The 13,186-nt window shown below is 41.4% G+C and overlaps 1 protein-coding gene across 1 annotated transcript in view; it reads left to right on the top strand.

Moving 5' to 3' along the window:
* Window positions 1-4,203: 4,203 nt before the first annotated feature.
* Window positions 4,204-13,186, top strand: part of foxo3b (forkhead box O3b) — a 45,101-nt gene continuing 36,118 nt past the window's right edge. Inside the window, exons 1-2 of the mRNA XM_053336540.1 lie at window positions 4,204-4,421; window positions 4,782-5,503. Coding sequence (XP_053192515.1) covers window positions 4,952-5,503 — 552 coding nt within the window. The 5' untranslated portion in view covers window positions 4,204-4,421; window positions 4,782-4,951. The remainder of the gene's footprint in view (window positions 4,422-4,781; window positions 5,504-13,186) is intronic.

The following is a 13,186-nucleotide window of genomic DNA, read 5'->3' as shown; positions in this document are numbered from 1 at the left end:
TCATGCATGTCATTTGTCCTTTTGTGTTTGTTACTCCAAATTTTGATGTAATAAACTAATCCTGTAATAACAATATTGCATTTTTTTAATTTATTAATGGTTTAATCCCCAAAATTACATATTACATATATAGGATCATAGATTATACTTTATTTCTAAATGATGCAATTGATTAAACTATGATATAGGCTATGAATAGTTTTCTTGTTTTTCTTAAAAATTTTAGTTATAATTACAGAGCTGATAGAGATTTGTTTACTGTCTGTGGTGTTTAAGTTGTGTGTGTGCGTGTGTTCATGAATGGGCCCTTGTGCAACACTATTATATCACTCCAAGGGCCATATAGGGTGAAACTGGCTTATCGTGGTGCAGAATAAAATGGCTCATTGCCAGAGATACTGCAGTCGGCTGTTTAAGGAACAGTTAGCAAAAAAAGGGAATATAAGCCTCCTATTGTAAATGTGCTGGTACTTATCTGTACTCAAATGAAAAGGCAAATGAAAGTCAGTGTTGTTAATGAACAACAAAATGCATGAAATCATTATGTTCAGACGGTCTATAATCACTTGTTTTTCATCGACACTATATTCTAATATATACAGTGTGTGTATATATATATATATATATATAGTTTTAAAGAGCAGGTAGAGATTTTTACTCTGTGGTGTTTTGAAACATCCTTCTTTATACCTGTAGGTGGCAGCAGAGGGCAGCTACAAGGTTTGTTATTGCGTCCATCTAAGGATGAGGTCATCCTAGTGCACCACTCCAGCCTGGACCAGCCCGACCCTAACAAATACATTCTGAACAGTGAGCAGCACCTACTGTATCTAAACCAAGAACATTATATTCTGTTTGTTCCAAGTGTCCCAGCAGCCAGTATCATGGAACAAGTACAAGAACACCACAGTAAATGTGTAATCTTATTAGGTTTAAGGCACAGTTAATGGCTCAGTGGCCAGTGTCTGTGTATGCAGGTTTGTGTGCACATGAACACATGCACTATATGTGTCATTAAGAAGTGCTTGAGTCTGTAGCAAGGCCCTGCATCTATCCCACCATCCTCTCGATTAAAGAAAAATCAATCACGCCCTATGCCGAAGCCCCTAATCCAATAAGATCGTTATGCTGTTTGGGGGAAACATCAGACACAAACAGAGATGGCTGCCGTGTTTTGTGATTGTCTTAATTGGATGATTCACGCCGGCTTAGAGGGGTGGTCAGAGTCTTCATCCCCTCTGGACCACAGTCTTCATGCACACTGCCATTGGAAGGAAGGTGGAGAACAGTTTTTCTGTCACTTGGACAACTATGGACACAGTAATATTAGAAATGATACCTTAATACTTTTCTTGTCACATTAGATTGTTTATGCCCTAGAATTCCTAAAATTGACATTTAAAGTTAATTGTATGCAGGGTTTCATATTTTAGGCTCTGTTACGCATGAATGAAACCCATTTGCAAAATTGACAAGGCCAGGTAGTCTGGTAATCAGGGTCTCAATCCACCAGATCAAAGTGGCTTCAATTTAAAAGAGGTTATGAAGTGTTATGTAAAGCCAAATAATACTAATGATTTAGGTGTGTGTGTGTGTGTGTGAGAGAGAGACAGAGAGAGAAAACGCGCTTGCTTATAGTCATGGATGTACCCCTGTGCAACACTATCATTGCTCTCAAAGGGGCCACGTAGGGTGAAGCAGTCTTATCTTAGTGCAGAAGAAACTGGCCTCATGCCACCAACATTGCTCCGAGGTCTTTAAGAGACACTTATTTCTTTACTATACAGACAAGCACATCTTAAACTAAATATGACTTGGCAGTTGGAATTAGCCCACTGTTTTAAATGATCACCCAGTTAAAAAGCAAGTGACAGACAGTGATGTTGAATTAACATAAAACATACAGACAGTGTAGTTACAGAAAGATGCTGGTGTGTTCAGTGGGTAAGGTCTGTAGGGTTGTGCTGGTTCTTGAAGAAAAACTTCAGATAGGCATGTGTATATGAGCAGGAGACAAGCTGAATTTATTGTGGAAATCAGTGACTTGGCTTGAGCATGAGACATTTTAAAATCTACAGGGTTTTGTTTTGTTTTTTTATTTGTAGGTCTTAATCAGTTTATCAAGCTCATTGTGAGTTAAAAATGAACCAGAACACAATATCATACATACATCAACCTTAAAATGTAACAAATTCTTACTTGAACTATATTCTAAAAATTCAATATGAAGTCATTTGAAGCTATAAAAAGCTTCATCTATGATACAGATGTCTGATACAGTTGAATACATACAGTATTTCTGCACAGACACACACTCAGACACCGTAACCTCCCTGTATACATCCAGTGAGCAGTTAACTCTATAGTTCTCTGCATGAGCCAAACTGCTGCATCAGGTATTCTCTTTGATGTGAAGGGAACAAAAAGCATCACACAATGTGTGCGTGTGTAGACTGACTATCTCCTGTAATCCTGTACAGTACAGACTCCAGACTGCCACTGCAAATGAGCTTGTGTGCTGTACCCAATATGCTTGGCTAAATGTGTGTCAATGAACACCGCTAAACAGTGGTGTTCATCCTTTTTAGAGAGCATGTCTCCTAGTTTGCTGATGTTAGAACACAATTAAACAGGTGGACCTGAAAAAAAAACAAAGCTTGAATGAAGTGTATATTCTGAAGTAGCCAGTCAAATAAAACATATTATGACATCACCATATTATCACAGCATAACAAACATTATAAAATATCCTAAAAACAGAATACATTATTGTGATTTGTCAAAACACACAGCAACATATTTCAGTATAACATAAACACCATGAATCCCTGAAGGTATATCAAAGAGGTATCTTGTTATGGTCAGCTGTGAACGCGCATTCCTGCACAGAAACCGCGAGCGCACGCAGGTGGACGCGCACCTTGCAGCCCTCGGTGAAACAAAGAAGACGTGGACTAGGCTGTTTTGATTCAGCCAAGGAGGAGGAGGAGGAGGAGGAGGAGAAGGAGGAGGAGGGGGGGTCCAGGGCATCACTTACAGATGGAGACCCATCTAGGATTTCTCCCTTATCTCTGGCTAATAAACGGGATGACGTCATGCTGGACGAGGTGGAACGGGCTCCAGAAAGGGGGCGTGGCCTGCGCGCCCTGACAGAAGTGATTGACAGCCTGGCTCGCTGGGTTAAAGGCACAATCAGACAACACCAGCAACAAGAGGGTGATGGCAAAAGAAATACAGGGATGTTGAGGTAGAAATCACAGTGTATGTGATATGAAATGTAGGATATTAATACATATTTAATTGACTTACATTCAATCCATGTATTAAATATTTAACTAAAGCTAGTAAAAATGAAATGCTTATAGCCTTAAATTCCTTAAAAACTAATCTGGCATTGTGATTATGGGATTCATTGAGTTTATTTTGACAATGTTTTAGTGGTACCATTACATAAATCTGTAAAGATAGGTTACACATTACCATTTATTTAAAAATGAACTTTTGGATAATAAGGAGTTAATTTTTATTTAGCGTGCAACAGTTAGGTGATTAATCAATTAAGAACTGATGACAGAAAATGAACGGCCTAAAAACAATTATTCAGAAACTATTTTTTAAACAGAAATGTCTTATACTCACTGGTCCCTGCTTCTCATTTGAATATTTTCGCACTGTCTTCTGTGATATTAAACTACATGTACACATTATGTAAGTTATTGTTTTATTGACAAAAATAGTCCACACATGAATTAATAATGAAAACAACTGTTACTTGCTGCTCTAAAATGCGTTTCATCAAATTTCCTGGCTTCAAACAAAGTAGGAAACCTGCAGCACACCTGTAGCTAGAGCCACTTATTATTTTACTGATCCTAAGTGACAACCTAAAGTTGGGTATGTAAACACCACTTTTATCAGCTAATCTCTCTAATCTCTCTCAAATTAATATATCAATCCGGTGTAATGGATCTCCTTCCTCCTCCTGCTATGTGTCTCTATCCTGTGCCCATTACCAACATGTCAGGACGTGTCCCAGTCTGCTCACAGGCAGAGCCGTCCTGTAGGTCGGTTAGTGTCTCTTTAAAAGGCGATCCCATGCACAGGATCCAGGGGGCTGGACCTTGATCGACTTGCATGCGTGTGTCTATGTGTGTGCGTAAGTGTGTGTATGTGTGTGTCTGTATGTGTGTGTATGCGTGCAGCTCTGTGAGGAGAACAAATCGAGATACAGTAGTAACCCAGAGTGAGGTGGCAGTCTTATTCCACATCGACACTGACTTGCCCTGCATACATCCTATCTGTCTGTCTCTATATCGCAGAGCGCACTTGAGGAGTGAAAGAGAAAAGAGGCAAGATGGCATCTGGAAGTGGACAATCCGGGATCTAGTCTCTTCTGGTTTTTTGGTACCACTGAGCGCAAGGTATTTCCTTTAAAGTCTTTGGAGATTATTTATTCCCACAATGAGATGAGGTCTGAGCACTTTCTCCAGAGCCATTGATCTCCAGTAGGTGGATTCAGCTGCTTGCACCAGGACGGGATTTTGTGCAGCGCTCCAATTCATGAGCAAGTAGAGTAATCTTATGAATGTAGTGAAGCTCAGAGAGGCAAATAGCTTCATTTAAAGCCCTGTCATTAGAAAGAAGTAGATTATTGAAGCTTCTTGTGTGTTTAACCTTCACACTCAGTTGCAGTGTTTCATATCTTCTTGTATAATCGGATGTAGATTTGGCTCAAACTAAGTGTGCTTGGTTTATTTACTATTTGTGTATGTCCTCAACAGGCGTTAATAACTAAGTTGCTCTTGGTGGTGTTTGGACTTCGCTGCTGTGGAATAGCAACAAAGGACGGGAGCGCGCATTCATGGGATGCGACTTTGACAGCTCTTCATTTCTTGTCTTATAACTTTATTAACTGGCAGCGGGGGCGACATTGTGACTGGGGCAGGAGACAATGGCTGAGGCTCCGCTCCCCGACACACTCCCGGAATTAGACGTGGTCATCGACCCAGATTTCGAGCCTCAAAAGCGGCCCAGATCTTGCACCTGGCCGCTGCCACGACCAGACTCGAACGCGGTGAAACCAGAAAGCAATGACACAGATATTATACCTGAGGAGGAGGATGATGAAGAGGACAGTGCCACCCCTACGGCCATCAATGGTTCTGGAGTGGGGACAGACGACCAGAGCAGCAACAGCCCCGCAGCCGATGGAGCTCTCTCTTCCCCCGGTCACGAGAGCGGAGGCTCCCCGCTCTCATCGCACTCCCCGACGGCCTCCTCTGGCGCGCTAACCCCGAGCAGCTTGGCTGCTCAGCAGACCCCGAGGAAAGCATCATCTCGCCGTAATGCTTGGGGGAATCTCTCCTACGCCGATCTGATAACCAAAGCCATTGAGAGCGCGCCGGACAAGAGACTGACACTGTCCCAAATTTATGACTGGATGGTCAGATCCATCCCCTACTTCAAAGACAAAGGCGAGAGCAACAGCTCAGCAGGATGGAAGGTAAGAGTCATCCCACCAACCACTCGTCCACCCAGCCCCCCTCCTTCCTCCATCAAAACAAAAACAAAAAGCATGTGGCTTGTAAACCCACTGACGTTCACTCACAGACAGACACTCGCACGCACGCATACAATTATGCCAGCGCGGTTATGTTTTTACAAGCGCCTATTTGGAAAATCTGGCACTCATTATACCTCCTCATTATCATTCTAATGGAAATTGCAGATCATTCTGAAAACGCAGAAAAAAATACCCATAGGGGGCCATTCAAGATCATTAATCTCTTTAAGCATGGTGTGGTTTGGTGACCTGCATATAACCATATTATAATATGGTTATGGAACAAAACATGATATTTTGTTATCAGAAATGTAATACATATATGACCACAAGATTGTGAAGTTTTGATTGAAATTGCATCAGATGCAGGTTCTTTGTTCTTTTTTATTTGACTTTTCTGATGAGTTATGTGCATAATATTCCTCGGAGGCCTCAGTCAGTCACATGGCTGGAATTAGAGCAAACAGAAACGTTGAAACCGGTTTGTCTGGAAACACAGTAGCCTATTTTACCTCACAGAACGATACAATTACATAAGACAGTTTACTGAACAGCAGCTAATCCATAAATAGGACAGAGGCTGAATGTAAACAGAATGATATAACGATCATGCTCTGTGGAAAAATGTGAATCCCGAGAAGACCTCTGCTATACAGGCAAAACAAACTCCACTATGAAAATCCATGAGGTGCACTTACAGTCATTTAGTGTGTCTGTGGTTGTGAATAGTGAATTTATAATGACCATATGGTTTATTCACTTCATTTTTTTAACTTTTTTTTTTTTTGCATTTATATTTAGAGGCTATATTTCTGCCATGTTACTGTAGGCTCAGTGGTATTGCCCTGTTTGCCATTTGTTATGTAAACCTTGGCAGGCATTCGTCAGTCTCTTGGGTCAGGTAGGCGACTGCCAAGGTTGCTGATCCTGCCACGGGAGAATTACATAACCACTGGGTTGCCATGAGTTAAGGGTAAAGCTCCTTTTAAAAGGCAGCGATCTGGTCACCCAAAAAACATATGGGACCCCGTGAAAAGAGACAGAGGGGGAGGGAGGACCAAAAGGTCAGAGAGCAGAGATTAACACCCATCAGAGGCTGAAGGACCAGTCCCATGGGGGTGTGGAGCCTATAGGCCATATTTTGTCAGGGCTTCTCAAGTTTTGCTATTTGATATGGTTCAGTGAGGAGAAAAGAGGGAGGTTGTGTGTGTGTAGCCCCACCAAGTCAAGGCCGGGTTCACTGTCACTGTGCAGGGCTGTTACTCCTGGAATTTCGGGCATGAGGGCCAGGCTGTCGGTGGTTTAGTGTTACACATGGTCTGTCAGTAAAACTTGCTACAGCTCACAACATATGCCTTATTTTAGTTTTCTTATAAGAGACTCTTTTCATGACAGACTCCATTTGTTATTTCTAAACACAGATCATGGCACAACATGGTACCATAAATGTGTAAAGTGCAAATGAAGCACACTAATGTAGACTTTTCTTTTGGATGATAAATGTCCACAGCCCAAAAGGCAAGAGCAGGTTTCTCAACATTTAAGACCTGTCCAAGCCACAAGCTGCAGTTAGGCTTTCGTAAATACCTAATAAAACCAAAGGCGGCCCACAGAGCCAAGTGTTCAGAGGAATACCTGTATACAGGGACTTTTTCAGAGCCTCTTCGCTCTCCATTTCACTCTCAGAGACTCTTAGATTTCACCTCTGCACAGAGTCGGGTTTGAACACCTACAGTTTCATGCAGCCAGGGCACCTTTGTTGAGGGGATTTGCTGAGCAAATCCTAGTAATCCCCCTGGGTTTCTCTCCCAGGTTCCCACTTACGTCATTCTACTTCATATCTTTGTCAGTTAAGCATTAGCCCTTGTAAAAGTAGGTTAAGGCAACCAGGCATAACACTAGGAAATGTTTTATCACCTTAGATTGTCTTTAACCAAGACAGGGCACTTCACATGCTTTAAATAGAAACATACTGTGTGATCATGTACTTGTTTGTCCACAGCGCTGAGTATTGAAAACTGTCAACTGGCATCAAATGTCTGCTCACATTCATGCTCTTGTTGACTTACTCCCTGATCAGACTGAAGTAAATGAAGATGTATTTATTTATGTTTATTCAGGAAAAGTGTAAGGCTTTTTGTGTCTAGACAATATTTAACATTTGAGGAATACTTCTGGCTTCTTTTGTTAAGTGAGTTTTTTATTTTTTATTTTTAAAAGAAAGTTCATATCAGTGCTGAAATTCTTCTTCTGTATCAAAAAGAATCAAAGGACACCCAACTCTAGTCTTTTTAGTGGCTGTCTAACATAAAATCTAATCAAAATAATTCTTGGTTGCTGTCAAAAGTTCATCAGCTCAAGTGTCAGAGCTGTCTGCCTTTTTTGGTACTGCAGAATCATAACCTGTGTTGGGGTTTTCCAGCAGGAGTTCTGTCCTAGAGGGGGCAGTTCTGGTTCGGAGCTGCTGAAATGTGTGCTAAGAGAAGCTTTGGTATGGCCAGGGACGAGTGATGGGGCGGCATCTCAAAATAGCACCTGTAAACACGCCTGTAACACTCTGAGTGTGTGCGTCTTTCATCTGTCTGTCTTTGCATAATCGAAGGATTAGGTGCACCTGTGTGTGTTGGTTGTGCAAGTACACAAGCCGGTGTATGCGTCCCAGTGTGTGTGTGTGTGTGTGTGTGTGTACAAGTATTCCTGGCTGCAGTGAACTTTGTGCTCTGGTGTTACTTAACCCTGCTGTAACATGCTCCCTGCTCCCAGCAGCTGCCTATCACAGGCCAAGACCTAGTTATGTCACAGTGATACTCCACATAAATGCACACACACATACAACTGCTATATTCTCATTTTAGGTTAAGAGGTTTTAATGGCTACATGTATTCACATGCACAGTACATACAGTTCTCTCTAACTGAGATAAAGTTGACAGCTTAGTTCATGTATGTGCGTGTTTTTTTGTTTTGTTTTTTTTAACTCTCCATACATTCCCCCACAGGCAGACATGCACAGGCATATACAGTGCATATGCCTGGTCATGTTCAGGCTTATCACTAGAGTTCATTACTGTGAGTCTATGTTGCAGGTCTTAATATTCAGAGGGGTCTAAAATTAGGTTAACTCACCAGAATTCATTCATTACATAACTTCCAGCTATAAGACCACCAAGTAGTATAATACAAGGTTGATGTTTTGCACCTACTTTAGTCTTACTAAGGTGATATTATGCATATTCCCTGGTCTATATTTTTATTCTGGGGCTCTACTGGAATATCATTGCATGATTTTACAGTTCAAAGAACTCTTTAATTTTCCTTTGTGCAATGAGCCCACTATGTTCTGATTGGCCAGCTTACACAAGTTGCATCTCAGCCGACTTCCAGCGGCTCAGAATGTCTGTCAACAAACCATTAACAAAGTAGTACTAGGATTCACTCATTTTCTCATTCTTTCTTTTAAATTTCAACTTCTCACGGTTGTTTATGGGCATGTGCAACAGGCCAACGTTAGCTCATCAGCCAGCTAAAAAAATATATCACAAACAAAGTGTTCAGGGCAGGTTGAATCCTAAGCTTTCGACTTGGAGGGAGCATTTCTATATGTGTTAACCTCACATTTTAGACCTTTGATCATGTTTAACATCCATATCTGACACCAAAACAGTATGTAATTAACAGAAAACCACACAAATCTTTGATGACCTTGTGTAATTGATGGTTGATGGATATTTGGTGGTATATCATGTTTGGCTCAAACCACAAAGACATGACCACAAGAGTTCATTTATTTACTTATTCATTCATTTATTTGGATCCCTATCAGCCACTACCACAAGTAAACAATACATCATAATCACAGATAAACACACATTTTTCATCTGAGCTGTCACATCACAAAGTGAAATCAGAGGATCATTAATGGCAAAACCTTCACACACACATTAATATACACACAGAGGCTGTCACTCCACCCTCTGCACATTCCCCCATCTGACTTTGTCTGGAGGCGTATGGAAAACAGGCCCACATAAGGCCACCAGGCATGTTGATTATCATTTTAATGGCCTAGCGCGCTGAAAGTGTTGATTCTTTATGGCTGAAATTATTTATTGTTCCTATCAGAGCAAGACAGCATGGACAAAAGGGAAGGGACTGACAAAAAAAAAGAAAATGACATTAGTCCTTTCATTGGATGTCCGTCAATGCAGAGTGGGGATGAGGTCTTTATGGGCGATAAGATCTCCATGTCAGTCATGAATATCATTGCAGGACCGAGCTGCTATTGGCTGGAATTTATTCTTGTAATGGAGCTAAAGCATTATTATCTGAGGACTGACTAGTAAGTTAATTCTTATGATACTGAAGAAAATACCAGAAAAGATTAGCGGGGGAAAGAGGGTGTGTGTGTGTGTGTGTGTGTGTGTGTGTGTGTGTGCGTGTGTGTGTTTGTGTGCGTGTGTGTGTGTGTGTGTGTGTATTCAGGTACTTGGAACACAATCAGGAGGCCTCTCAGATGGAGTTGGCACGGTGCCAAGCTGAAGGAACTGAAGCAAAAAGGCAATAAAAAGGGGGAGTGTAGGGGGCTGGGAGGTGGGCGTGAAGACAGTAGAAGGAGGAGGCGGGGGGTGGAGGAGGGGGGTGCTGAGGGAGTAAATTAACAAGCTTTGCTCCAAATTGGTGTATTACAACTGCCCTCTGGCTGTGATTCCCAATGGAGGGGGTTTGAGGGTGTGTGAGGCTAAAGGGGCACTGGGTTATGGGAACCCACCAGCTCCAGGCACCCCTCCAAGTCTGAATGGAGTGACACCCTGAGCAGTCAACCTCTTCGTTGAGGAAAACCCCCAGGCTCTGTTCTAGTTCCATTTCCAATCAATTGACACATTTCTTTACTTAGATGCCCAAGGAATTTTACGTCTTAGAATTACACCATATGGCCAAAAGTATGTGGACACCCAAACAATGCGTGTAAATGTTGAACATCACTCTAACATCCACTACTCCAAGAGACATTTTTGGAACCTAGCTGTAGGGATTTTCTCCCATTTACTTACAGGAGCATTAGTGAGTTCAGTACTGATGTTAGGAGATAAGGTCTGGCTTGCAACCGGTGCTAAAGTTGAACCTTACGGCTCTGGGTGGGGTTGAGGTCAGAGCTCCTGACAGGCCAGTCAATTTCTCTTTCACATCCAATTCAGACAACTAACTTTGTGGACTTGACTTTGTGCAGGAAAGAGCCCCAAACATCCCATAAAATGTAAATCACAGTATTATTGGAAATGTTGTTGTATGCTGTAGCATCCCTTAATTGGAACTAAGAGGCCCAGCTGAAACCATGAAAAAACACAGCTTTGTCTATTTACTTTAGGGCATTTAGTGGGTACCAGCAAGTATGTCCCTCTCTCTCCTCTCGTTTCTTCTGCCTCACTATCTGTCTGTCCATAGAAGCACTTAATTCATCAGCTTTTCTGTCATAAATAGTCCAGGCTGGGAAACATTCCAACATACTCTAGTTGACTACTTTGTTTTTAAGCCACCTGTGTGGGTGTTTGTGTATTTATCATTTTATTCTTTTGTGCAAATGACTGTCAAAAGGCTGGGCAAGAAAGAAAGCAAAGCAAAGCAGATTTTTGTTTCTCTCACGCACAGTCTCCCATCATTTCTTGCGTCTTCACCATCCCAGCCTTGTCACACAGCACACGATCTGTTCTGCTCAAAGACACTTCTCAATTATTCAATGCACTTGGGATGAATTCAGATCACTGTATTAATTTTTAAGAGCCTGTTCTTGGCTAAAGGCTCACCCTCTCTCACAGTTTCTGTCTCTTTCATTACTTGAACTTCTCTAACTCTCCTCCTTCTCCCTCTCTCTAACACACCATCCCTCATTATTTTCCTGCCAGCTCCCTCATTTGTCTGGATGTAAAACACTGTGGTGAGCAAAAACAAGCCCCCCTCCCCCCTTAGCTTGCTGCTGCTCCTCTGAAGCACAACTCTTGAAATCTGTCGTGGGCTCTAATGAATGGAGATAAATCTTGGTTCTCTCCTCTTGTTACACTTCATACTCCCTTGACTCCTTCTCGTCTTTTTGTGGCCATTGTGGTAACACTACAGCTTCTTTTTTTTTGAGACAGCTTAGGCATATTGGCCTCGTTGTTGTTGCTGCTGTGAAAATATGCCGATTGTAAAAGAAATGAACTCTTAAAAAGTCAGTGTGGCCCAGCTGTGTTGGGCTGTTTGCTGAAAGCTCCCAGAGTTGTTTAAATTGTTTTGCATGATGATGAGGATTGGTTTGGGGTAGACAGGTCACAGGATTGATATTTTTAGTTTTGTGTGTGTCTGTATGTGTTTAACACAGACAACTACAAACATAGCAAAAGAGAAACCTGTTGTCTGCATAATTTCTTTCCGTGATAACATCAAAGATGAAAACATTTGCGTCTCACGCACTGATTACATCCTAAACATGGGGACCGTATTTACACTGGTATGAACACTGGTATGTGCACTGTGAATGTCAGCTCTTACTTAGACCCAGATATGTGAGGAGATTTATATAAAAATACTATAATAATAATTTGTTTCTTATATGGGAATATGGGACGATCACGTAATATAATAAATGAGCCAAGTTAGCCTTCCGAGTCAATGCATGCTATCTAGACTACGTTGTTAGCTGCTGAAATCTAGTATTGGCAACATTTTTTGCTGGCACTAGATATAAAAAAGCCAGAGACTATATCATATTAAGTGTCCATGAGCTGTGAAATCACCACTGCTTAATGGAAGGCAGAAGATAACGATATCTCGGAGCCTGACAAGCCCAGGCAAGTCCTCTCATCCTCCAGACAGCCACCCTGCTCCTGCCTCTGTCTCAGACTCACCCTCGGCCTGCCACTGGCTGTGCAGCGCTATCTTCTTTTTTTCATTTTATGGCAGGTGGCAACCAGAGTTAAAGTGTATTACTACCACCTATGCCAACTATGTTAGCATGAATTAACACCAGGAACCAATACCAATTTAGCACTTGACCACAAAGAAACTTTCTCCTTCAAACAGCCTTCTGGTGTCAAACTCTCCACATACATCATTCTGCAAAGTGAAGTTCAAAGATCCAACTGAAACTAGAAGAAAAACATATTTTTAAGCTGAGAGGACTTTGAAGAAATAATTCTAAGTTGTGGGAAACACGCTTATTTGCTTTCTTGCAGAGAGCAAGCAAACCGACACTACTCCCATATCTATACATTAAATATGCAGCTGGTTATCTTAGCTTAGCACAAAGACTGGAAGCAGGGGGAAACAGATAGCCTGTGTCTGTCCAATTGTAAAAAATAAATAAACATTGTTCCACTATTCCTTAAGACATATTAGTTTTTCCACAGTTATACATTTTAAAGGTCCAGTAGGAAGGTAGACGGTAGGCATTTTAGCTATCATTTTGGTTAGTAAGCAAAAAAATCTGAAAGGAAAAACATTTCATAGTATTCACTATATTAGTAATGCTTAGGATGACTGGTTATAGCCCACATGATTATCAGTCAATTTTCCAACAAGATTTACTTGTCAGTTATTGTACAAAACGAGAGCGTGTACAACCACCATGTGTCAGTATCCTGTTGAATCA

Source organism: Scomber japonicus, chromosome 17 (assembly GCF_027409825.1).
Source record: "Scomber japonicus isolate fScoJap1 chromosome 17, fScoJap1.pri, whole genome shotgun sequence".
Classification (NCBI taxonomy): Eukaryota; Metazoa; Chordata; class Actinopteri; order Scombriformes; family Scombridae; genus Scomber; species Scomber japonicus.
The sequence above is the reverse complement of the archived record's forward strand: the minus strand, read 5'-3'. Positions and strand labels throughout refer to the sequence as shown.